Here is a 25,971-nt window from a genome sequence, read left to right on the forward strand (position 1 = left end):
ACCTTTGCATGCATTTGCTTCTGTCTATTTTATCAAAACTGTAAAATCCAAAACCCTGGTATTGATATCCGGAGACACGCATGAAGAAACCTTGGTTCCATACCGAGAATATAAAGAAGGTTCGGAAATGATGTCCATCTGTTCAGTGAGCTTCCTGAATTTCCTTGAAATTCATTACGGAAAGCCTAACTGTCTGGAGAGGACACGCTAAGAAACAAAACACAACTTAACAACCTATTAAAGTACATCTGCACATACGCTACTCATTGACATATTTGCATGGACCGTCCTTCATGGACCGACTTTATTTAGTTGAAGTCCGACCAATAAAATCCCTGGTTACCTTAAGCTTTCAAAGAATGTTCTGTTGGACACGAGTTGTAAAGTTAACACTACGCGTGTAAAGCTAGCAATTGGTGTGCACTTGGCGGTCGTTCAAGCTTATGCTATGGCACCATTTGTTTTGGTCTCCTCAGTAGTTCAGCCTGACACGTCGTCGTCATGGGGCGGCCACAAGGAAAGAGAAAACAATTGGTAAATGGAAACACCTCACCATCCATCCACACAGCCGGATATAAAATTACAAACTCGACTTAGGTAATTAAAGGATCTCTTGTCGATTTAGTCCGTCGTTTATGCGTAAGCTCGTGATTTGTCTCATGGGTACGATTGGCTTCGTCTAATTAATCTCTTCCATTTCATCATACGCAGAGGTCCTGCCCAGAGCGCGTGGCCTTCTTCTCTAGTTGTGCGGGGCTAGGAACGACAGAGGCGACTTGCTTGAGGTCCCGGAGATATATATACAGAAGCCGCGTTCAAACCGTGTCGTGTGGGTGTCGTCAGTTCGCCGAGGCTGCGTTTAACTGTTCTTCAGTTTCATCTGACGTCTGTTTGGTGTACAGAAACTATCTCATGCCATCAAGAGGGAAGGAAATACGACAACATCACGTCAAGCAAAAAAAGAAAAGTGAGGTGCAGCAGGTGGGCCATCATTGATCAATGGTAACAAAGGCAAGATGTAGAACTAAATTACGGCGAGCAATGGCATAAATCGTGGGTACTTCTTAATCTGCTCAAGATAAAAAGTCCATGGGTGTTGAAGAAGCAAAGGTTACGCTGCAAGGCAAGGGCATGTGACTGTGCACATGCTCTCTGCGGAAGGGGTGGTCAATGACTCGTGGCCTTCTATTTCGATGCTCCTCAATTCCAGAGCTCACCTGTGCTCTTGTAGTTGTATCTTCTAAAAAAGCATCCTGCGGGCTGCGGTAAAACAGAAATAAAGAAAAAGAAAACGTGAAACAACGAGACAACGGAAAACGTAAAAGAACAAAAACAAGATTGCGACATTCATGCGTGTCTCTATTTGATATGCTGGGGTATCTTTATCTTTACTATTCCCAGTTACGTCCGCGGTAACACGTAGGCCCGTACGTCGTCCGCCCCCTACCGATTCCGCGCTTGCCAACAAAATTACATCGATGCCACCGCCCAACTGCCCTCGATCCTGCATCCACCCGATCGCTCGAGTACCTCGCCTCCCATCTCTCCCCACACGACGAAGACACCGCCTCCCATCCAGACGCCGGTGCGCCTCCGCCATCCCTTCCTCTGCCGCCGGGCTCTGCTGTGGTCCCGCAGGATGACGCCGCCACCCCTTCCAAATCCGGCGCAGGCGGTGGTGGCCCGCATCGCCGAGCCTCCCATCTCAAGAAAGGACTCCCTCAAGAACCCCTCGACGGGATCTGGAAGCAGGCTTCCCTCCTCCCCCCCAGGAGGAGCTCAAGCAGGTGCGCCTCGTCGGCGGAGCGGCCGGTGAGATTCACCCGTCCCAGATGCTTCGGCTGGCCGGCGAGAAGGACAAACGGCGTCTGCCGCCACCGCCGTGCGCCTACCGCCCGCTCCTCGTCCTCCGCTGCAGCCGTCTTCGAGCGCGGGGTGCTGCCCCATTCCCATGTCTCGGTGCCGACCTCGTTAGGTCCTCCGGCCACCACCGCCCGGCGCACCCTGTTCTTCCAAATCCTGCTTCTTGGCGACATGACGGCTCCAGAATCACTGAAATCGGGCGCATCTATCTCACCCCGATTCTCCCTCCTTCCCGATTTACCACTCCCTCTCCCGATTGACCGCGCCGTCGGCGGCTGGTCTGCTGCAGGCGGCGAAGGGGGAGACTAGAAACTGCTGCGGCGGCGGCTTCTAGGTACGTGGGCGTCGGCGAAGGCTAGGGAGTGAAGGAGGAGGTGATTGGGAACTGAGAGGTGAAGATTGTACTCTGCTTTGCTCGTTTTCTTCTTGAAATGTGTTGTGCTCGTTTTCTGCATGGAAGGCTAGCGATTGTGCTGTTCTTCGTCTTGAAAGGTGAAGGTATAATACTTGTATCCAATTGTCTTGGTTGCAGCTCTAATTCTTGAATCAAAATTGAGGGCACGTGGAATTTCCGCTTGAATCAAAGTTCAGTTTGTAGCCAACTGTCATCTTGTCATGTCGATCTCCTTAGAAGAAGTTAGATTAGATTTAGAAACAGCGTTAAACATCAGAAAATTGAATTCCAATGTTACAATCATATTGGGTACTCCTTTGTTCCATCAGTGTGTATGTTGTCGCAGTGAACAAACAAGTGCAAAAGTTACTTCTCACGGTGCTGCAGAAACTGTTAGGTATAGGCTATTAACCAAGCTGAACATTGCGGCACTGCTGAATCTTTTTTATTTCACTCCATCTTTTCATCTCAGAGATAATCAGGCTTTGCTTTGCATTTGAGTTAAATACCTGAATGCATCACTGAACATATTGCCCTTTCCAGTTTGGTGTTCAGACAAATTGATGCATTCTTATTTTGTTTAGAAGAAAATGGTTTTTTGTACTGTCTATTTGAATTTATCTGTGGTTGTGCTTTAATAGGAACAAGGATTTTATGAGTTCTTCATCGATAGTCCATCACATCGGTGACGCTCTTGAGTTTACATGCTTTATGATGATACATCTTTTTTGCTTCTGTGAAACTGACGTTAGATGCAAGCTTTTGTAAAGAACGTGAAACTGGCGTTAGGTACAACACATACATTGGTTCCCTAAGTTTTATGATGTTTCGAGCCGGCGGTAGAAGTGTCGATCTTTCCATTTCATTCTTATGTTTTGTTGCATGCGATCCAACCATGTTTTTTTTTTCTTTTGTACGTTCCAATTAATATAAATTTATGCTAGATTTTAAGTTCTGTTTCTACATGTTTATGGCTTATCACTTCAGATGCAAGATTAGGTGCTTGACGAGCTGTGAGTGACGATAGATATTATGTAATGCAGAGGATGCTAAATTGTTGAATCATGTAAGTAAATAGTGAGATGATAGTTAACTAATCATCGGTTCATCACTGATCACTTGACAAACTTTATCAAATCCAGATAGTTGTTTGTGAACTATAATAATTTTTATTAGTATTTACATGTCTAATTTTGTTTTACTGTTGTTGCAACGCACGGTCACTCTGCTAGTAACCGTATAAGCTATGGTGAATGACCGGAGGTGTGATTATTAGTACGAGTGCTAGAAAAAAATTAGATTTGGTCGTGGTCCTATTACATGATCGCAAGCTCGTGGTCGTGGGGTCCCGAAAAAAACCACCCACTTTTACATCATCTAGCATGAGGTCATGAGATTGCTTGAGACCCTATCCTGATCACTTCATTTTCAACACCCATTCGAGCCGTGAGATTGGTCGAAGCCTTACTTATTTTCAACAACCATCCGGAATCTGAGATTGGTAGAAGCCTTGACTTTTATTGTTTTGTGATAAAAGTTTGACTTAGGTTTTTTTTAAAGGAAAGTTTGCCTTGGGTCAGTCGTTAGCTATTTTTTTACAATGTATGTTTTCTTTTGCTTTTCAAAATCGTACACATATTTCTTTTAGAACACGTACACATCTTTTGTTGTTGCATTACGATTTTGGGCGATGTTTTTCTTTTGGGAACGTGATTTTGGGCGATGTGAACCGGTCTATTATCATGAGCACTGGTGGGCCGAGTGGAAATCCCAGCCCGTTGGGTTAACCCACTGGAAAGCTGGAAATCAAATGCTAATGCAGAAGAAATGCAGAACGCATCGACATACGCATCTACTGTCTAGGCCCACGGCCCATTTAGACTATCTCTGAAAACAAACCAAAACGAGAAAGGCCCAGCAGCAGGCAGCCGCGTGCCGTTTCTGCGGGATGGACAGCCCATTCAGACTCATATACCGTAGCCGGCATGGCCGTCTCCCCGAGCTCTTCATACTTCAGTCCGGCCTGCCCGACGCAAGCTTGTTCGATCTTCGATGGACGGACGACGGAGAAGGAGGTGACCCGCACGGCAGGTGCACGGAAGCACCGCGAGCGGTCGTTGGCTAGGCCTGCTCCTCGGCTCACTTTGAATTAAAGAAAAAGGTTTGCTGAAATATTTTGGAGCAAAAGGCATGCGAGGCCTGTTGATGAGAACCCGGGCTCTCTGTGTGAATGGAGAAATGGAAAGTGAACAGTGACTCCGTTTGGACCTCACACATCTTGAGCAGCACCCGGATGCGGAAAGGCAGATGACAGCTTCCTCGTAGCTACCCACTCATATTGGACAAGTCATGCGAAAAAGCTTGATGACAATCACACGAATGTCACAAAGGATGGTAAAATGTAATCCGTATTTTCTCCGTCTGAAAATAAATAATACGAATTTGTCTAGATTCGTATTTATCTAAACGTGTTTAGTGTAGATCTACATGCGAATTAGACAAATTCGAATCACTTATTTTCGGACAGAGAAAATAGATTAATTTGGCACAGAAAGGTGACAAAAGGTGGCCAAAGTTTAATTTGACAGTGAACATGCCTGGTAGGTGCTCTCTTTCATCACCAGAAGATTTTGGCTCGAGCTGGCCTCAAGTGCAATCACCCGTTCCGATGCTTATACCAGCAAATGGCACCTCGGGCCAATTTAATTACCCCACACGTGCAAGAAAGCAAAGTCGTGCGGAAAAGCTTGACGACAATCACATGAAGGTCACAAAGGATGCAAAAATATACTCCGTACTTTTTCCGTCTCAAAATAAATGATTCGAATTTGTCTAAATTCGTATGTATCTAAACGTGATTAGTGTATAGATACATGCATAGATACATGCGAATTTAGATAAATTCGAATCGCTTATTTCCGAACGGAGGAAATAGATTAATTTGACACGGAAAGGTCACGAAAGGTGGCCAAGGTTTAATTTGACAGTGAACATTGTAGATGCTCTCTTTCATCACTCTGTCTTTCTTATAAATCAAACAGCAGACTGAAGCAAGCAATTATGTGTTAATCCCTCCGTCCAACTATTGTAGGCGTCTTAACTTTTGTACAGTACCAAGACAACTTGGCAAGGCAACGATTCAGACGATTTTGCCTCGAGCTGGCCTCGCGTGCAATCAACCGTTCCGATGCTTGTGCCAGCAAACGGTTACTTTTGGTGAGCTTGCTGGCTGCATGGGCCTCGGGAAGGAAAAAACCAATTTAACTACCCCCAAGCATGTGAGAAAGCAAATGGTATTTTGGACACTTTACAGCCAAAAGAGGTACACTACACAGAGTAGAATGCCTAGAAAAACTGGACTGAGGGAGCGAGTATAAAGCAAGCAGCAGAGCCAGCAAGTACCCGCCCGCGCGCGCACACAGAGAATTAGCAAGCTTGTTCTTCGATGGACGGACGACGGAGATGGAGGTGGCGTGGGTGCCAAAGGTGACGAGGCGGTGACCGTCCGGCATGTCCACGGCGGCTCCGCGAGCGACCGTTTATGTGAATTCACATTTCAGCCTCACAAAGTCAGGTGACTTTAAGTCAGAGAATCCACCGGCGTTGACGAGAACCCGGACTCTCTGTAAGTGGACAGTGACTCCGTGTGGACCCCACACGTATGAGCTTTTTGCTGACAGCACCCGGATGCGCCAATCGGTACGTAGATGGCAGCTTCCTGATAACTACTCATACCCACTCTGCCCTTCTTACTCCGTATGAAGCAAGCAGCATGCTGAAGCAAGCAAGCCTACAAGCGCACACAGAGTCTCATACCCACACACACCCACAGGAGGGAGAGAGAGATGGGCTATGGGATAAAAGATCACATGAAATATCTGGCGATGACGCCAGAACAAAAGAAGAGGCACACAAAGGCGATGGGCGTCGTCATTACGCTCTGTGCTGGGATCTGGATTCTGATCGGCGGCATCTGGCTGGCGGCGCGGGGCAACTCCACGGACTGCATCCGCTTCCTTCAGTGGTCCCTCATCCCGATCGGTGTCACCCTCTTGGCCATCGTCTTCTTCGCCGGCTGCTACGGCGTCCGCAACGACGACGGCTGCCTCCAGGGCCTCTACATCTTCGTCCTGTTCTTCGCCGTCCTCGCCTTCGTCGCCTTCATGATCTTCGGTTTCGTCGCCGTCGGGGTCAACATCAAAGACGACGAACCGGCCCGCGAGTACAAGCTCAGTGACTACGGGGGGTGGCTCCGCGGTCGGCTGGCCGACACGCAGTACTGGGCCACAGTCAGCGCGTGCCTCCGCGACAGGCACGCCTGCGACGGCATGAAGCGTCTTGTACGCGACCCAGACACCAGCTTGCTCGTCCCTGAGAACGCCGACCTCTCGCCTATCCAGGTAGCCGCTTCTATCCTCGATTCCTCGCTCACTCTCCCCTCACTTCTTTTCATGTAATTTTTCTATCCATTTGAACGTGAAACGGCTGGGCTCGGGCGCACCTTTACCTACAGTCTTTATCGTCCATCGATGAATTCATGCTTTGGCGTGGGGATCCTACACACAGAGAGATGGTTTAGGTGAGATTTGGTATTATCCAGGTCGGCAAACCTCATTGGAAGAGCGTAGGGATGGCAGGCCACTACTGTGCCTGAACAGAAGACCATCACATTAGTAGTAAATGCTGCGTTTGCTTGGTGGCTGCGTGCATCGGAAAAAAAACAATTTTTTGGTGTTTTTTTAGTGTGCAAGGCAGAACATAGTTTTTCCAATGCTATCTTCTACTTAGTATGCGAGGCAAAACAATTTTTTTTTCCAATGCTATTTTCGAGTACGCGAGGCAAAACATTATTTTTCTAATGCTATTTTTTACTATGTGAGGCAAAATATTGTTGTTTCCAATGCTAGTTCTAGTGTGCAAGTCAAATCACTGTATTTTCCAGTGCTATATGTTCACGTCTCCTGCGAATATAGTGGTTGGTGAACATTTACCACGACACAACTGCAACCGTAGGGTCACTGTTGCCCACTTGTCCCGATCCGTGACACCATGGGTTAGCAGAAGTGTTAGCAGCTGGTCTTAAAAGCTCGGCCCCACGTATGCACATCGTACGACAGTGAGGTACTAATAGTCACGGTCTTAGAGATTGAAGGCACAGTGCGGCCGATACCAGTCATGCATTTTCCTTTAAATTTATAATTTTCTACTCCGTCGGTCCATATTAAGTGACTTTCTATTACATGTGTTTAGATGTTTTTTAGGTATAAATATATTCATATTTGAGCAAATTTGAGTCACTTAATATGGCACGGAGGAAGTGGTATTACATGTATCTATACGTTTTTTAGGCATAGATATATTCATATTTGAGCAAATTTGAGTCACTTGATATGGCATTGAAGAGTATTTAAATATGGTTCCGTCTTTAAATTTTTAAGGGCTCGTAGACTCGGCAGTATTCCAAAATTGTAAAACTCGTTTCCGGATATACAGGAGTGTCTTCGAGTCTCTCAAGTGACCAACTAGCCGTATGACATCATTTTATGGCTAAATATTGCAGTCTGGATGCTGCAAGCCACCATCGTCGTGTGCATTCACATACGTGAACGGGACCATGTGGACAACAACACCAAGTGTCCCTGCCATGGTAACCGACGAGGTCGACTGCAGCAGGTGGCGCGACGACCAGCAAATGCTTTGCTTCCAGTGCGACTCATGCAAGGCAGGAGTCCTTGAAGACATCAAGAAGGCCTGGAGCAACCTTGCGATTCCCTACACCTTTCTTGTGATGATCCCGCTCGTTTGTTCTTATCCTTGTCAGGTGAAGGCTTTTATGGAATGAGAAGCTGCCACGTACTAACTACTAGGTGCCCGTTATGGGCCAAACCGGAAGCCTTCGCCAGTACATAACGCCACAAGGGGTGGTGCTAAAGCCTGGCCTTTGTTATGTTTTTACTAAAATGTCTTGAACCACCTACTGTTCGGTGATGCAAAATTCAGTTCGGTACCTTTTCGTGTAATGTTTTGTTGTGATGTTTTGACTTTCTCTGTTCAATGCAAAATTCAGTTCAATAATTTTCGTTGTAATGTTTTGACCTTTTCGGTTTATATTACCTTGTGGACATGACAATACTCGGCAGTTCAATGTAGCTTCGTGCTGTTGCTTCTGAAGGGATTTTTGGTAGCTTCGCTACAGACTGGATTGTGAGCTTGGAGATACGAATCTAGGGGCTAGATTTACTTTTTGGGTGAGTGCTACTTTTAAGGAGTTGGAAATAATTTGTGCAAGCATACTGTCACATTGCTGTTGCCAAACATAGTGACTCTGTTTGACCTGTACATGGGCTTGTATGCTGATCGAGATGAAACTGTGGTCAAGAATGCAGTTATTTTGGCAATGCTCCTTGGTTACTCCTTATCACACATTGCCTGCAAAATGCAATTATTTTGGCAACTGATGCACATATATATAGCCATAGCAAATCAAGGAAATATAGAATTTAACGAGAACCCTCGCCAAATGTATCTGATAATGCTAAAGATCTAGTTTGACAGAGCTTCAGCCTATCCAAAACTCAGGTTAACTGCGAAGCAAGTGCTTCAAGTTGTAGATAGTGCTTCTAAATCCAGCACAATGGTATAATATGGCACATTGCACCAATTTGTTCTATTGAAAGAGCATACACTTTCTGAAGAACTCTACCAAATCTAGTCCAAATCATAGTCTTCTAAATTGCAATTGCGTTTACTACCTGCTTGATAATACGGCAAGGTTTCTCAAAACTTCTACCAGATCTAAGGTCTCTTTTGATTCAAAGGATTTTCATAGGAATTTTGGAGGCTTGAAATCCTTAGGAATTTTTCTTATGTTGGTCGTTTGATTCGTAGGATTAAATTTTATAATTTTTTTCCTAAAAATTCATTTGTACTACGTTTCATAGGAAATTTACATCCCCTCTTGAAAGAAATCCTTCGGTCCAATAAAAAACCCCTAAATTCTCAATTATCACTGTAGCTTTTTTTTAGAATACAATATCACTGTAGCTCGAAATTGTATTAAGCGGCCCAGCTATTCTAAAGAAAGAGAGTGGAAAGGCCCAGCAGGAAGCCGCGGCGGTCCAACGCACGGCGACCCGGGCGGTTTCTGCAAGACAGATAGGCGAGCAGCGACAGCCGTCGGATCAATCTTGGCCAATCACCCCACCCCGTCCATTTGTATCTCTCGCCTCGAGGCTCCCGACCTCTGCGCCTCCCTGTCGTCCACCAGCGCCCCATTCCATCTCCAGAATTATTTCGCTTCCCCTAATCCAAAACCAAAACCCTCGCAAAACCCATTTCCACCGCCTCCAATGTCGCAGCAGCAGCAGCACTAGCCTCGCCGCCGCTCGCGCCTGCTCCTTCTCCCGCGATGGCCCTCTCGGCGGCGCTCCGCCTCCCGCTCCCGCGCCTCCTCCGCGGGCACTCCGCCTCCCTCATCGCCGCCGCCTCCCGCCGCCGCGCCGCCGCCGGCGTGCCCGCGCCCGACCTCCGCTTCCTCTGCGCCGCCTCCTCGCGCGGAGCGCGTCCCGTCCGCGCGCGCCGCGACGATGGGCGCTCTGCGGACGGGGACGGGGTGGTCGCCGTGAAGGAGCGGATTGTGCCCGTGGAGCTCCACAAGGAGGCCACCGAGGCGTACATGGCCTACGCGATGTCCGTGCTGCTCGGCCGCGCGCTCCCCGACGTCCGCGACGGGCTCAAGCCCGTCCACCGCAGGATACTGTGAGCTCTCTCGTTTTGCCCCTCAACTGCTCAGTGTGTGGATTGGCCCATTGGATTACGAGCTTCGCTGGATTCATATGTTTCTGAATTGTTTTTAGCTGTTTGGGGCTTGTCTGGCCGCGTGGGTGTGCATCAATGTGTTTAGAGGCGTTGAAGCTAATTGGGTTAATGCTTGGTAGTCTACCTCATTGTTTAAGCAACATAACGATTGCTACTAGTGGCCTTTGCCTTGCCACCTCGTTAGTTTATACACTTCATAGTGCTAATATTTGAATGTAAGTTTTCTGGACAGAGTTTGGTTTCACCACATGCTTGTAGACTGCAGGATTTGGAAGTATGTATCAACTACATCTAGTGGTAGAGAAATGGTTGGGTTGTCCAGTGACGTTGCTGTTGCTGTATAAATGGCAAAGTTCCAACACATTTGGGATTTGAAAAAGAAGTGCAAAATTGTGCATACTTTTTTTCAGAGAGTACATCGGCATATACTATGGTTGTGAGATGGTTCTTATTAATTTGGCGTTTTTTTCTCAGTTTATTCGTATGTCAGATTGATGTGGGGTACCATCGCTGAATTTAGTTAGACATGGATTTTGTTCTTACCTCTTTCGAAGAGAAGACATTTGGCCATTGTGGTAATACTACTAGCTTGTCCAATAAGTCATATCAGTCTATATCAGTCTGTGAGAAACAAACTGATATTTTCTTGACTTAAGCAATCTACTTGTTACCATCAGTTTGTGTTTGATTTGTCAAACACTTTGTACGGAGTAACTGTCTGGAGATGTTTATCTTTTGTCAAACTGCCCCCTTTGCAGTGAATGTATAGTATAATAGCTGTCATGGCTCGATCTAATCCACATTCTGAAGTATCTTAGGTTTACATAATATCTGGATTCGTACTCTGAAGAAATAATGGAGTCCATATGAGTACTGCTTCCAGTTCAGAAGTTATCCGTGTGACTACTGCTTCACTAGCTTATTTTGCCAAATAGTTTCATTCTAGTATTTATTTTGCGAGGAATTCTAGTATTGTAATTGACCTTGCTCCGTACCATTTGGGTAATTTTCTTTAATTTTTCTGCAGCTATGCAATGCATGAGATGGGTCTCGCATCCCGTAGGCCATACAGAAAATGTGCCAGAGTTGTTGGTGAGGTATGCATGAAAGAACTTCTTACATTGTGGGAGATGTGAAGCATATAATATTGCCCCTCCAGTTGTTCATTGCTCTCATTTTTTTTTCGCCTGACGTTGTACATAAGATTTTGTATCGTACAAACACTACGCGTATGTTTGGAGCTTCTTGAAGTGTCACTTAGAAATTTGGGGGAGGAGCTGTGACCGGAGTTCAAACTTTTTTCAGGGTTAAGGTTGTGTAAGGTTGGGTACGAGCAAAAAATGAATGTCAATCCGCTACAGCTATTACCGCTACACAAAGGTTTTAAAAATGAATGACCTTTCAAATCGACTACCACCAGAAAAGGATACAATCTTTTTTTTACCAATCCCTCGCATGAATCACTGGTTGTGTGATTTGCTGGTCTAATTTAGAGGCCATCTCAAGCTGATACAACTCAGGAGTCTGTAGACCAGTATATAAGAGAACCAAAAACTACTAACTATAAGCTTTTTAGCTTAGTTTGCGAATGTGTGTCAAATATTTTCGGGTTTCAGAATTAGATCTGGACAATGTTTTTTTCCTTTACTTTCTACTATTCTGGAGATCGCTTAAACGGATTTGGTTTCTTTGATTTGCTAGGAGTTGTATAGGAGAAGGGTACATTACCTGCCTAATCAAGCGATTTGTGTCGATCACAGTGTTGCAGTCTCGCTATGTAATGAAGAGTCTTGACAAAGTTGACTTCAGTATGTTGCTTGGAGTTCGGCAATGGAAATGGTGTTGCCATATTGGGCTTTACATCTTAAGCTACAGTACTTTTATAAAATTCCTAAATCTGTCCACATGGATAAAGCTCGACTGCCCCCACCCCCAAAGGCCATGTTTTCTCTCTATCTAAAAAACAAAACAGTAGAAATACTGAGATGTTTCTTTCAAACTATCAGGACTCCAAGCATGTCCTTGCCCTCTACATGGTACCTCTTCCTTAGAATTTGGGTGTTATGCATACTGTAATGGTGATTAACATTTTTTCAATTAACAGTATACTCAGCAAAGCACTTCCAAAACATTGCTGTCTCAAGAAAATCCATTCTTGTGATGTGCCTCAAAAGTTGTTGAAACTCTGCTCTGTAAAACAAGCAATTTGTTGCAGCTAATGTGGTACGAGTGTAAGATAATAGGTGTTCTCATAGCCTAGGTTGAAGGTGAGCTGCCTCGTTTGGCAGGATGTAAATCAATCTAGCAAAAATGGTACCTGCTTTTAGATGACGTTGCAGGGCAGTATTACCTACCTATTCCTATTCAGCCACATATGTAAAAGGACATGTACCTCTTTATATAAGTTGAAACATATTCCACGTTTTCGCTAATTTTAAATTCTTAAAATGTATACATGTATCTGCATGTGCATTGTTGAACAATATTGTGTTTTGTTCGTGATGCATTTCTACCTGATAGGTACCAACATAAACTTTTCTTATTTCTTGCAGGTACTAGGTAAGTTCCATCCTCATGGAGATTCTGCGGTTTATGAAACTTTAGTGCGAATGGCTCAGGTAAGATACAGTGTAGATCTTATTATTGTAATGTGTTTTTTTGGAAACATTATTCTAATGTGTTAATGAACCTTCTATGGTAATGTGAAAAATATTACTGTCTAAGTCTAACAAAAGAAAACTGGTCTGGTCAGTATCCCCCATCAAGACCGGCTGGCTGGTCTCATCTCATCATTATATTTATATTGATGGTCATGTGAAGCTTTGTTTTCCCTTCGTATTTCATGAAAGAATGAGATGCACTGTAAAATTCATGCACTGCACTATAGACAATCCCCTTTTGGATCTACACAATAAGCAGATGCTGATTGATCCTCATTTAAACTTGGACACTTGCATTATATTGATGACCAGGAACCAATTCGTCAATTTTTCCAAATTACATTGTAGTATAATTGATATGAAAATAATGGTTGCAGTTCATGTTGACAGATACTGGGATATTTCAAATTGCACTTCAAAATAATTTTTGAATGTAAAATTGTCAATGTCATATCCCATCTTTCCAATTTGAGCTAAGCTGCACTCGAGATGATTGTGGATAATTCCTAGTTTCCTACTCTGGCTTTCATTTATGTCAAATTTGCTCACTTCATTGTAACCACAGAGCCTTTTCCGTATGCAATCTTGCAGGACTTTTCAATGAGGTACCCACTTGTTCAAGGACATGGTAACTTTGGCTCAATAGATGCTGATCCTCCTGCCGCGATGCGATATACAGAGTGCCGCTTGGATGTATGTTTTGGTTCATAAAAAAATTCAATCCATTTTCAATCCTTGCTTGATTTCCACTGCCAATGTTGGTAGTTCAGTTGATTTTGTTTGGTTTCACCAATAGAAGTCTGATTGATTATCTTGCTATTTTGCAGCCTTTAACAGAAGCTATGTTCCTGACTGATCTGGAGCTGAATACAGTATATCTTTGTCTTTCAGTTCTTTTTTTCTATCTCTTTTTGTGTGCGTGCAAGCGCATGTTTGCTAGTTTTATGTGCATAACAGGATGTTCTTTTTTCCGACCCATTTCATGCCAATTGTTTTCCACTGGACAGGTTGACTACGTTCCGAACTTTGATAATTCACAGAAAGAACCATCTCTGTTACCCGCTCGTGTTCCATCACTGCTGTTGAATGGATCTTCTGGAATTGCAGTATGAGCTCTTTTATTAGCTTAAGAAGGGTTCAGCTCAATTTGACATGACACTTGTTTATGCAAAAAAGAAAACACAATGCTCTGGGTTGATTCTTTCTATGTGATATTGTATCAGGTTGGAATGGCGACAAATATTCCTCCTCATAATCTGGGAGAACTTGTTGATGCACTCTCTGTTATAATTCAAAACCCTGAAGCTACGGTAAGTATTCTACCATCATCTCCTTTTTTAAATCTTTGTCTATTAATTGAGTGTTACAGTTCACATATGACCAGCAGCAAGATAACAAAGGAAGAGTAACATCATACTAAAATATTACCAATAGAATATAAATAACAGAAGTCCATGCTAAAGCAACAATTAAAATGATAATAAGATGAAAATCTTCCCTAAACTAGAAGATGCAGCTTCGAGCAACAGATTGCAGATGTAGCTAAGGCAGGAGCAACTACAATTTAACTTGGAAAAGTTTGCGTACCGCCACCATTATCAGGGGCAGGAGCAGCAGCTGCCGCGGTAGGTGCAGCAGCAGATTGATCCTGTGATGCAGGAGGTATTGTAGATTCAGTATTATTTTAAGCAGACCAACAATCTGTGTGTGTTTGATTCAATAATATGCTTAAGTATCTAGGCGACACGGCCATACAGATACAGTACCTGACTACAACTAAAGGTAGAAATTAATTTACTCTTCCAGTCTGACTAGTTTACCGAAATAAGTTTGAAATGTGTCACCATAAATTAAGGAAGTGGACAGAGTATATTTCTAAGGTTTGTTGGTTTTTCAAATTATGCTATGCTCAATAATTTTCTAGTTTGGGTGCATCACTTATATAGTTCAGTCTTTGATGCTTATATCTTGGTGCCAAACTCTTAAAGTTTTTTGCTTTGCTTGTCCTCTTAACGAAGAGTACATGGACAGCTTTGCATGTCTCTAATGGATAAAAACATCACCGTTGCTGTAGACTATAGTCACTGTAGAATAAATTCTGAAGTGTCACATTCGTGGGATGTTGCTCTTGACTGGGTTTGTGTTGTTCTGTGCTCCTGTTCAATTCAATGCTTCTATTTCTTTTGCTTCTAAATCTATAGATTTCTGATAATCTTGATTATTATGTTGTATGAAAGCTCCAAGAACTACTAGAATGCATGCCTGGTCCTGACTTTCCTACAGGAGGGATAATCATGGGAAATGACGGGTACTTATTGTTTTTCATTGTTCTTATTTCTCTTTATTGTTTTAACACTAACGTGCTATATTCTGCTCTTCTTTTGTGCTTGTATAGTATTTTGGATGCTTATAGAACTGGACGTGGTCGAGTTATTGTGAGAGGCAAAACGGATATGGAAACAATTGACGAGAAAAGCAAGCGCACTGCTATCATAATTAAAGAGGTTCGATTGCCTTTGTTGTTTTCATGCCTGTGATATTTCGTTCCGTACCTGGTTAGTTGGCAGGGAACATATTCTCTATTTTGTATTTTTGTATGCTTATTTGCAGATTCCATACCAAACAAACAAAGCCACTCTTGTGCAAAGGATAGCTGAGCTTGCTGAAGACAAGGTAACTTCATTTGGAACATCATCTGTTGCATTTCTCTTATGCTCTGGAAGGGACATATCATTATTCTTGCTGCTGCCTTTTGGTGTTTGTAATCCACAAAATACCAGAAATAAGCTAGCTGGTTGGTCGTAACTTAAACTTGATATGATCATTGCTTCCACCACTACAAACCACAAACCAATTTTTGTTACTAAATGCAGGTGTTAGAAGGCATCAGTGATATTCGGGATGAAAGCGATCGCTCTGGAATGCGTGTAGTAATTGAGGTTTGTACTATCATCTTTGACTCTGCGCTGAACTCATGTTGATCATGTTAAGACTGAATTAACCAGTACCCAAGGATATTACGGTATTACTTGTCCTGTTGCTTATGTGGAATCCACAACCTTTTCTTGCGCACGTTACCAGGTGAAAAGAGGTGCAAATCCTGAGATAGTCCTGAACAATCTGTATCGTCATACAGCATTGCAGTCTAGTTTTAGCTGCAACATGGTAGCGTAAGTACGCTTCAACCATTTATAAAGTTCAACGATTTTATTTCGTTTGGCCATGTGTTCTATGGTAGAAGGCAACACTGATAATTATTCACACAGTGCATGGAGTTTCTTCCTTATTCTGTTTTCTGATGTTGTTCCTTCGCTCACTGTTGATTCTGTTCACCTTAATAATACGAAGTTCTTACCTCCCTTTGATTTCCCTTGTATTGTCTACTTACAAATTGTTTTACGTTATATTTTCCTAGTGACAAATTTTCCATGTCTTTGCTCTCGAGATGTGCATATTATCTTAAAGTCTTCAAACAATGTTTTTTAATTCAACATGATTTTTTTATGGCTGATATATGTGGGCTTAAAGGTTTTTTCAGCTGGGTAACTTGTTTGATTTAATATAGACTAACTTTCCTTTAATAACGCGCACAATTACATATTAGTAATTTCTTCCACATCAAAATATTCAAGATAAGAAAAAAATGTAAAATTGGTAAGAAAGTATACTTGCCAATTGCAAGAGAAACTATATTTGCTTTCAAGTTATGGTTATGTCAATCAAAAGTGCGTTCCACGTGCACAGTTTCTGTACTATCTACAATTTGTTTCTGTGTCATTGCATTTTAAACCAGCAACTAAGTTTACCTGTGTTCAGTTCTTACATCTGTTTTTCCCTTGGCCAGTATTCTTGATGGGCATCCAAAATTGATGGGATTGAAGGAAATTCTTCAGGTGTTGTGATGTTCATCCTGTCCTATCCATTCATTGTCATGATAAACAGACTTAATATTTCTGTGTGTTTATAGATATTGCACTAGAGCATATATGCCTATTGTATCAGAAGTTGCAAATGCTAATGTGCTATACTGAATACCTTGACTTTGTCATTACATAGTGTTGGACAATATTAAAAATTAACCTCAGGAACTCATCTTTGAGGAAAAGATGTCAGGAGTTCGCATTGGGCAATTGTAGTTAGCCCACCATACTCTAATCCTTGGAATGTTTATATGCATTTAACATCCTTCAATTATGATGTTGCATGTCCTGTTCAGAATTGTGATTGATTACTAGCATAAATGATCTTTCAGTTTATGAACTTGGGCCTAAATTTCCATTTTAACCTTGATTGTGCTCCAGGCTTTTCTTGACTTCAGATGTTCCGTTATTGAGAGGCGTGCGAAGTTTAAGCTTTCACAAGCTTTAGAAAGAAAACATATCGTGGAGGTAAATCATTTGGTCATGTTACCTTGTTTGGACAGTGAAGGTCAATGCTTAATTTATTTTGTCATGCAGGGCATTGTCATTGGTCTTGACAATTTAGATTCCGTAATTCAAATGATAAGGGAAACATCGAATCACTCCAAAGCAAAGGAAGCTTTAGCGAATGGTAATGCCTTGAAGTCTTATTTCATTTAGTCACAATGCAAAATTTTCCATGACATGAATCTAGAAATTGATTAATGCTGTTACTCACACCATCTACAACAGTTCCGCCTAAAAAACACTAGGTTGGGTCCTTTTTACTGGTCATCTTTAGCTCACAGCTGTAGTCTAACCAAATATCTTAAAATAAACCTAGTTGCATTTGTTATCCAATTTCCCCTAGAGATTCCATTGTAGAAATAGAAACTGGTGTTCAAGATATAATCCCCTATTACAAATTATAATGCAGTCGAATACTGTACAGTTCTTCCCACATCATACAAATTAGCAGTAGAAGGTTAGCACATCTTTTGTTCCATATTTTTCTAGGTTCAAAAATTATGAAAGCTCAAGAAATGTAAAGTTGACCTCGATTTCTGCACAAAATTAGCCACTAGCTCCACTGCGTTCTTATCCTTTCAGTTCTCCATGCTGATTAACACTGGTTTTCATTTTCTTTTAACGTATACTCCATCGAGTATATTTTTATTAAGAAAAAGAGCAATGATCTATGTGGATGGTTCTTCATGTACTGAACACATCAATATACATTACTGCAGAGTAATAAATATCCAAATAAGGTGCTGTTTGCTTTTGAAAGTCTAAGCACACCATTTAAATGCTGATTGGTTGACTATATAAGATTTTGGCAGATCTATTATGTATATCTTACCCTGAATTACATATGCAGAATATGGTCTATCTGAGAAGCAAGCAGAAGCTCTGTTGGATATTACACTAAGGAAACTTACATCCCTTGAGGTTTCGGTGTTTAGATTCATTGTCATAAGAGTAGATCAAAATTATTTCCCTTTTTCCTACTGAGAGAATCTGAATGGGCGTCTGTTCGTTGCAGCGGAAAAAATTTATTGATGAATCCAATTCTTTGTCTGAGGATATTTCAAAGCTAAATGAGCTCCTGTCAAGCAAGAAGCTTATGTTTCAGGTTCGGCATTTTAGGCCCTTTACAGAGACTTGAGTTATTTTGTTCTTTAGCTACTTTTATTCTTTTCTATTTTCATCTGGTGTATATGTTATGTACAATCTACAGCGTACCCTGTCATCTTCTGAACTCTATGAACTCTTTTCTTGATATAGGAAAACAAGAATTAGTAATGTTATTCAAAATTCTCTTTAGTTTTGTCAGTAAATAATATCAGTGTTAAGTTTCATCATGCGAGAACATAAAAACTTGCTGATAAAACATTGGTCCTTTTCTGTTATTTCATCTGATGTCCTCTGTCCCTAACTTCGGATTCCTAGCATTTTGAGGGTTCTATTTAAGGATCTATCCATGTTATTTCCATCAAATTAATATCATGGTCAGGCCAAACATTATCTTGCTTTGGTATCAAGTTTACTAGTCAGGATTAGGACAGAGGAGAGGACACTGATATTTACTCCCTCTGTCCCATATTAATTGACCTTTTATTACATGTATCTAGACGCTTTTTAGACATAGATACATCCATATTTGGACAAATTTGAGTCACTTAATATGAGACGGAGGGAGTATGATCCCATGTTACTGCCCATCCTGTCATTGCTAGCACCTCAGTACTTATATAGAGGAATTAGTTGGTCAATATCTAGGACGTCTGGCTTACTTTTGACTGAGCATAGTTTATGGACATTCAAGCCACTGCACTGTCAATACTCAGTAGTATCTTAACTTCTCTCTTAATGTGCTTTGTCTTTTTATATGGAAGTGTTAAAAAAGCTTTCTAGGCTCTATAATTTCTTAACTGTTAATTACCTAGGGCCTGCATTGATTTTCTAGCTGGGTAAATTACATCTTCTGATTATGCTCCCGGTTATTAACTCTTCTCGTGGGTTTATTAGCTCATTGAACAAGAAGCAGCTGATTTGAAGAACAAATTTGCTACCCCGCGACGTTCTTTCCTAGAAGATTCAGCAAATGGTGAAGTTGATGATATGGATGTTATTCCTAATGAAGAAATGCTTTTGGTGAGAAACACCGCTCCATCCATTCTTCTTTGTTTATGTTTGCACCTCTCTTAATCTGACAAAACATCTGGCTCCTAAAGATTGTTAGCGAGAAAGGCTATCTTAAGCGGATGAAGCCCAACACCTTCAATTTACAACACCGGGGGACAATTGGAAAGTCTGTTGGAAAGATGCGAACAAATGACAGCACGTCTGATTTCATTGTCTGCCAAACACATGACCATGTTCTCTATTTCAGGTATTTGAACCAGGGCACACTGTATCCTGTTAAATCTTATGCCCTGTTAGGAAAGTTGGATTCCCTTTATTTGCCGATGTTATTGTTCTTTCTAAAAGTGTTAGGACAATGAAAAAATGTAAGGACAAGACATCCCACTTCAGCCGCATGTTCTAGAAGTTCTGACTTGATTTTTCTGCTGTGAAATGTGAGCATTGTGTAGGCTTCGTCATTGTTTGTGTTGAGTTATGCATGATTTACAACTAGTGTTGTTGAGTTTTGCATCATTTGTGTAGAGTAATATTGTTTCAGGATTGACTCGGAAACAGTAAGGTTGGAACGTTATACATCTATGCGAGTGTAAAACTAGTTTTACATCAAGTTGAGCAGATGCAAGGTAGGGCTAGCATTAGTGCTGCTATGCTCACTAGACCTGAAGGAGGGTGGAGGAGGCTTTTATGGTTGCAGGAGAGGGGAATGGAACCTTGTAAGGCCTCGTTTGGATGTCATGAAATTCATCTCATCCCTGTAGGAATTAACAGGGAGTTCTGTGTAGGTGGAAAAGTTGTTTGAATGTGAAAGTGATATGAATTTAAGATGGTTTTATTATGCGTAGGCATAGCCTGTGAAGGTGGATGGTAGTGATCTCAGTCAACTAGAATTTTTGACTGAGACACCTGCAAGCTCATTCAATTAATATTATTTACAGCTTGGCTGAATTTGAATAAGTCCTTCGTCAGCTACGAGAAATTGACAATTAAACAGCATCTTGAAAACAAAAATGTAGTCTTGAAATATGTTTTCCGCATTTGAAGCAGTTTACAATGCGGCTGTGCTTAAAATGAAGTTCTGTTCTGTCGTTTTGTGCTCTCATGTAACTGGATTACTTGAACGGTGTTGATGCAGTGACAAGGGAATAGTATACTCAGCACGTGCTTATAAGATACCTGAATGCACAAGAAATGCTGCTGGGACTCCATTAGTACAGGTACAGGATATTTTAACTTTTCACGCTAATGCAGTTTACCACATGACATCCTGACCATTGATTGTCATTCTCCATCTTCAGCTGCTTTCTTTGTCTGATGGGGAGAGAATAACCTCCATCATTCCTGTGAGTGAATTTGGTGAAGACCAGTATCTAGTGATGCTGACCGTTAATGGATATATCAAGAAAGTTCCTCTTAATGTTTTCTCCTCAATCAGACCAACAGGAATCATTTCAATACAGCTGGTATACTATCTTATGTGGATGTCTCTCTTCCACAATACATACTTTCGGGTTATCGTGAATTTGTGATAAATCATTTATGATCTTAACATCTTAGGTTCCTGGTGACGAGCTCAAATGGGTCCGTCTTTGTGGGGATGATGACCTTGTTGCTTTGGCTTCACAAACAGGGATGGTTATAGTCAACACATGTAACAAGGTACGTGGCAAATACTCATCTCTATGTGGGTTGCATTTATGTGATTAACTTATGCTTGTGAGGTCCAATGACCAATGATAACTGGTGCAAGTGGGGCATATATTATTTTGACTGGTTTCACTATGATAGAAAGTTATGTTTGAGGAGAACATTATGAGGACTTTTTTTATTTCTCAAATCACATGTTTATAGATTGTTTTCTGAAAAATGTTTGGGCCGAGCATGCCACTGTTTTTCCTAAAGCCTATCATTAATTTCAGCAAGCTTGAGAATGTTGTTTCTTCTTCTATACTGCATTACTGCTGGATACAAATGTTCAACGGTGGCAAGCAATAGGGGAAGCCCAGTTTAAAGTCCCCATGCGGCCAATCCGGCAGCACTTCCCGTGCTCATGTCTGAAAGTGGTGCTCCTGAGTCCCAACCCTCCATTTCCATCTCGTGAAAATAAAAGAGAACAAACAACTTTCTACAAAAGATAATAGTACTTTCTACTAATCTTGGACAACTTTCTACAAATTAAGGAGAACTTAAAATAAATCAATCAATCAGAATGAACTTTAAGAATTTATGGCCAGCTTAAATTCCAAATTCTTGGAACAACTTTCAAAAATTTTAGGAAGATCCAAAATTCCTGGAATAACTTTCAAAAATTTCGGAAAGAACTTCAAAATTCCTGTAGTAACTTTCATAATTTTTGTCCTCAGAACTTTCAAAGTTTCCTTAACATTCAGAAAGGACATTCAAAATTTGTGGGAAGAACTGGAAAGAACTCGGAATTTTTTCCCCGAAATTACCAAAAATTTCAAAGTTTTCTTAACATAAAATTTTTGGAAAGAACATTCAAAATTTGTGGGAAGAACTTCCAAAATTTCTTCACGGCGACCTTGTGAGGTCCATTTCGGCCACGCCTCTTGCTTAGGGCTTCTTGGCGTCCCCCTGACAGCGGTGCAGTGGCAGCCTGACGTTGGCGTGCACGGACTCCCATGCAGCAGCGTGTCTTCCCAACTGTGGTGCTCATGAAGTTCTGCATACCGCGCAGCAGTGCGTTGTCCGTGTCCCAGTGGCGGTGCAGTGTCCAGCTCGGCGGCGGTGTAACCTCCCACTAAGCACATCATCCTAGAGGTGGCGGCGACGGCTCCATGCCGCTGGGTAAGGTGGTGGCTGTCTCAGCTGGTCTCTGTCGAGATCTCACGGGAAGAGTCTGGAGGCAGTTTGTTCTTCGAGGATAAGAGACAGAGAGATGTGGCAACAGGGAAAAGTAGACGTGGACCCCACTGATGTTGTCATTGCTGGTGATTCATGTCTTCCACATGGACTGTTTATTGCAGTGCTCGATGGAAAAGGTTTTTCCAAGCAATTGTATTTAATTCGGTTCTCTAGGAAATATGTGTCAGGTTGTTTTTTCTTCTTTTCTTTTGTTATATGTTTCTTTAGTTGTCTTTCAATTTGTATGCCTGCTGTCTCCTGTGTACCAAACGTGTCTTTTTCATTCACGGATATTTATGTGTGCTCTACATTCCAGCTTCGTGCCCTTGGAAGGAAAACAAGGGGTGTGGTTGCAATGAAGCTAAAAGAAGATGACAAGATGGCGTCCATGGATATAATTCCAGCCACAATGCATAAAATGCCTGAAAAATATGATAGCAGGTAGTTTGGCATCACCAGATGGATGGAGTTGAAATTAACAGTTTGGTAAAAGTGTGTAGTAAATTTAGCATGTTTCAATACATTTGAAAAGTATCCTCTTCGACAATGTTTTCTGACGCCACTGGTTTGTGCATCTTTGCACTTATAGTCCCTTCACCCACTACCCAAGCTATCTTTGAACTATTTATGCTCACTCCAGGGTCAAAGATTTGAGTCCTCCATGGCTGCTTTTCATAGCTGAAAATGGTTTAGGGAAGCGTGTGCCCTTGAATGCTTTCCGGCAATCAAGTTTCAATAGAAGAGGCTTGCATGGCTACAAGGTATAATAAGCTTCTGGTGTGTCATGTTCAACGAACTGTATTGTCTGGAATACCTCAAATCGATTAAACTTATACATTCTGTTGGCTCTGAAGTTCGTTATGCTTAAAAGATTCAAGTACATCTGACCTGCAAATAACCTTCAGACATGTGTTCCATCATGCTATCTGTCCTTGATGGTTGTATTTGATAGTATACTGGTTTGGCTTGCAGCTTCCAGAAGATTGTCGCTTAGCAGCTGTATTTGTTGTTGGGGTTTCACTGGCTGGTAACTTGCTGCCGACCTTTATTGTTGCTTAACCACATGTAAAATGTGTTTTAACATGTTGGTTGCTGGGGTATGTGAATTTATCAACAGATGATGGTGGAAGCGACGAACAGGTTGTTTTAATTAGCCATGGTGGCACTGTAAACAGAATCAAGGTTAAAGATATATCCATCCAGGGTCGTGGGGCAAAGTAACTCTCTCTATCCCTCTCTCTCCGCGTGACAGTCATACTGTTTTTTTAATACTTCCTTTCTTAGTTTCAAAAGCAAAGATGGTCCTCATTTGAAAAAAATACTGTTGTGTTTACATCCTGACACTACCCTACTGGTCTGCTAGGGGAGTCATTCTGATGAGGCTGGAGCATGCGGGGAAGATCCAGTCAGCTTCGCTGATGTCAGCCACAGTCGCAGAAGAGATCATGGATGATTGATTCACAGAATCACGGAAGAGGCGAGTAGATTCTTCTAGCAAAAGTCCGGCTGGGGAGTGCATCTGTTTTGTTGGCTGGCTTGCTCATGCTGTGCTCCCAGTACAATATTCCACGCCGATTGAGGCATATAGCTGATAGCTGATTTGGGTAGAACTTTAGTTGCCATTAACCTGTGTCTGGAGATGTAGGGTTTGCCACGCAGAACCCGTGGCGTGACAAACAGAATTGATCCCGCCATGGCCCTCGGGAAATAGAGGTTCTATGGTTAAGTGTCGGCCCTCCCTAAAATTTGCAAATACTCCCCAGTTCTTGTTGATTCTCCATTCACACGCAATATTGTCTGTCCAACAGAGACAGAAGCGGAGTGTAGGGAAGCCGGTGGTTCTCGATAGGTGCAGACGAAGACCAACAACGGCGTAGAGACCTGTTGATGATGGCTCGGATGCTTACCGGAGCGGCTGAAAAGCATCGCGCTCCAATTTGCCATCATTGTTCGCCGGACACGTCAAGGACTGAAGTCAATACCGTTGTGTTCACCTAAGCTAAAGCATAAATATTTAAAGGGTGTGACCTGGTTTTTAAACAAAAGTTTAAATCTTAGTTGACGTATCAGAGCCATTACATTTATATCTGAACTAGTTGAAATGCCCGTGCGCTGTCACGGCCCGTTGCAGTCCATTCCACATTTTCTGAAAGATATTTTTTCGCTACAGACAAGTCACTGATGTTACAATTACAACTCTAATAAAATAAAAGAGAACCAAATTAAATTAAGGTAACATGACAATGATTTTCAGGATATTGCATTTGATAAGTCAATTGGAACTGCTAAGATCCTCTAAGTAGAACTGTCGTTCCTTCAACTGCGATATGACCCCATAATCCATCTATGCCCCCTGCACCCAATTAATTCTATAAAAGTTATGTACGGTGCATCCAATTAACTTTATAGAAGTTATGTACATGAAGGGGGCAAAATTTTATAAGTAATTTCATATAACAAAACTAAAATATATCAAGGAACAAAAGAGGCTGTATCAAAGGTTCTTCAGGTATCACGGTCTCAAAGGCTGGTTTGGAGAAATATTTATCACGAGCGAGCCTCTGAAGAGCACTTGATACATGTCCCTGTAAAGGGCACCTTTATCGCCGGCTTCTCCATGGATTGTTAATCTGCCCGTGTGCGTGCGTTATCATTGTCATAACGGTTAGCTGGGTCAACTCCGGTGTCATCAATGAAATTATCACCATCTGCAGTTGTAACACCTTCTGGGTTATCCTCTGGGCCGGCTCCTGGATCTTCCTCTCCCCATCATCCTGCTCCTCACCCCCACCGCCTTTCCCACCAGAGGACGATCTACTCTCTCATTCTTCTCCTTGCCGCCACCCCTCGGGAGGTTCTTGAGGCTCAAGGACCCCTTCCTCTTCCTGGCCTTGTTGGCGGCATGGTCCTCCAGGCCCACATTCGCCAGCCCCGCCACCTCCTCGCCCCAGTCCTCTAGCTCGTCGCTGGGAACGCCACCGCCGCCACCTCCGCCGCCCTTCTTCAGAAGGTGCTTCCGGGGCCTGGAAGAGGAACCGGCCCCGTCGTTGCCGTGCATGGGGGTCGGCGAGCGGTCGCGGTTCCAGCCGCCGCCGAGATCGTCCTCGAGGTCGTCGTAGGGCTGCGCCTGTGGCTCCGGCGAGAGGTCCCGCGCGCATGAAGAGGAATTGCAGGCAACAACGTGTAGGGCTAGGGCAAATCGAATAGGTACGTTACGCGGCTCCTGGTCGTGCTCGTCGAGGAGGAGGTCGAGCGCGTCGTCCTCCGCGTCGGGGAAGCAGGCCCCTGGGGCTTCTTCGTCGTCCAAAGCCATGCTCGGGGAAGGCGAGCGGCGTGTCCACGCGGGCGGCGCCTTTGCCTCCTGTCGCCCGCAGCAAAAGCAGCAGCATCATCCATAACGGCCGCGGGCTTCTCCCCCTCCTCCGCTGCAGGATGCTCCATCCTCGAGGGGATCTCCGTCCGCGGCGTCGCGGTGGCGCTGGCCCGTGTACGCAAGCACGACCGACGGGCTGCGGTTGTCTGGATTAGGATAGGGTGGATTGGACCGGCGGCGGCGGTGATTTGGCTCGGGATCGTGATGCGATGCGCTAACCCTAACTTTGGCTCGGCAAGTGGTCGGTTAGGGGACGACTCGGACGAGGATAAACGGTTCGACAAAGGTGAAAGGGAGCGACCGAGCCAGCACGCAGGGGTTTGACGAGAAAAACTTGACAGGCGACGAAAACGCATGGTGAAGAGAACGGTCCGTATTTTTTATATTGGTATAGATAATCATTCGTTTTGAATCTTAAGCCAAACTATATCCAGCGGTTGAGGCTTTGATGGTGCT

General features: G+C 42.9%; 2 protein-coding genes across 4 annotated transcripts; both read left to right on the forward strand.

Annotated features, from left to right (window-relative positions):
- Positions 1-5,686: 5,686 nt before the first annotated feature.
- Positions 5,687-8,424, forward strand: LOC100828173 (tetraspanin-4). Of its 2 annotated transcripts, none has more exons than XM_014901466.2 (2): positions 5,687-6,657; positions 7,751-7,871. In XM_014901466.2, the coding sequence occupies exons 1-2, from the start codon at positions 6,103-6,105 to the stop codon at positions 7,781-7,783; spliced, it is 588 nt and encodes a 195-aa protein (XP_014756952.1). In that variant the 5' UTR covers positions 5,687-6,102; the 3' UTR covers positions 7,784-7,871. The 2 variants fall into 2 exon arrangements, with proteins under 2 accessions (XP_014756952.1, XP_003563867.1); XM_003563819.4 differs by having other exon boundaries at positions 5,903-6,657; positions 7,818-8,424.
- Positions 8,425-9,518: 1,094 nt separating this feature from the next.
- Positions 9,519-24,226, forward strand: LOC100842594 (probable DNA gyrase subunit A, chloroplastic/mitochondrial). 2 transcript variants are annotated; one of them, XM_024461959.1, is made up of 28 exons: positions 9,666-10,015; positions 11,103-11,172; positions 12,628-12,693; positions 13,327-13,428; positions 13,563-13,607; positions 13,743-13,841; positions 13,959-14,045; positions 14,973-15,043; positions 15,131-15,239; positions 15,346-15,408; positions 15,609-15,674; positions 15,817-15,905; positions 16,580-16,628; positions 17,037-17,123; positions 17,193-17,286; positions 18,013-18,083; positions 18,178-18,267; positions 19,164-19,289; positions 19,370-19,527; positions 20,413-20,494; positions 20,576-20,740; positions 20,835-20,936; positions 22,459-22,583; positions 22,783-22,903; positions 23,115-23,169; positions 23,260-23,359; positions 23,506-23,863; positions 23,951-24,226. In XM_024461959.1, the coding sequence occupies exons 1-27, from the start codon at positions 9,666-9,668 to the stop codon at positions 23,597-23,599; spliced, it is 2,736 nt and encodes a 911-aa protein (XP_024317727.1). In that variant the 3' UTR covers positions 23,600-23,863; positions 23,951-24,226. The 2 variants fall into 2 exon arrangements, with proteins under 2 accessions (XP_010229437.1, XP_024317727.1); XM_010231135.3 differs by lacking the exon at positions 23,951-24,226 and having other exon boundaries at positions 9,519-10,015; positions 23,506-23,926.
- Positions 24,227-25,971: the final 1,745 nt, after the last annotated feature.

The sequence above is a fragment of the Brachypodium distachyon genome, chromosome 1 (genome assembly GCF_000005505.3).
Source record: "Brachypodium distachyon strain Bd21 chromosome 1, Brachypodium_distachyon_v3.0, whole genome shotgun sequence".
NCBI lineage: Eukaryota > Viridiplantae > Streptophyta > Magnoliopsida > Poales > Poaceae > Brachypodium > Brachypodium distachyon.

Coding starts and splice junctions, on each gene's coding strand:
- LOC100828173 (XM_003563819.4), top strand. CDS start 6,103: ATGGGCTATGGGATAAAAGATCACATGAAATATCTGGCGATGACGCCA. Junction 6,658..7,817: donor CCGACCTCTCGCCTATCCAG/GTAGCCGCTTCT, acceptor TAAATATTGCAG/TCTGGATGCTGCAAGCCACC.
- LOC100842594 (XM_010231135.3), top strand. CDS start 9,666: ATGGCCCTCTCGGCGGCGCTCCGCCTCCCGCTCCCGCGCCTCCTCCGC. Junction 15,044..15,130: donor ATAATCATGGGAAATGACGG/GTACTTATTGTT, acceptor GTGCTTGTATAG/TATTTTGGATGCTTATAGAA. Junction 17,287..18,012: donor AAAGGAAGCTTTAGCGAATG/GTAATGCCTTGA, acceptor TTACATATGCAG/AATATGGTCTATCTGAGAAG.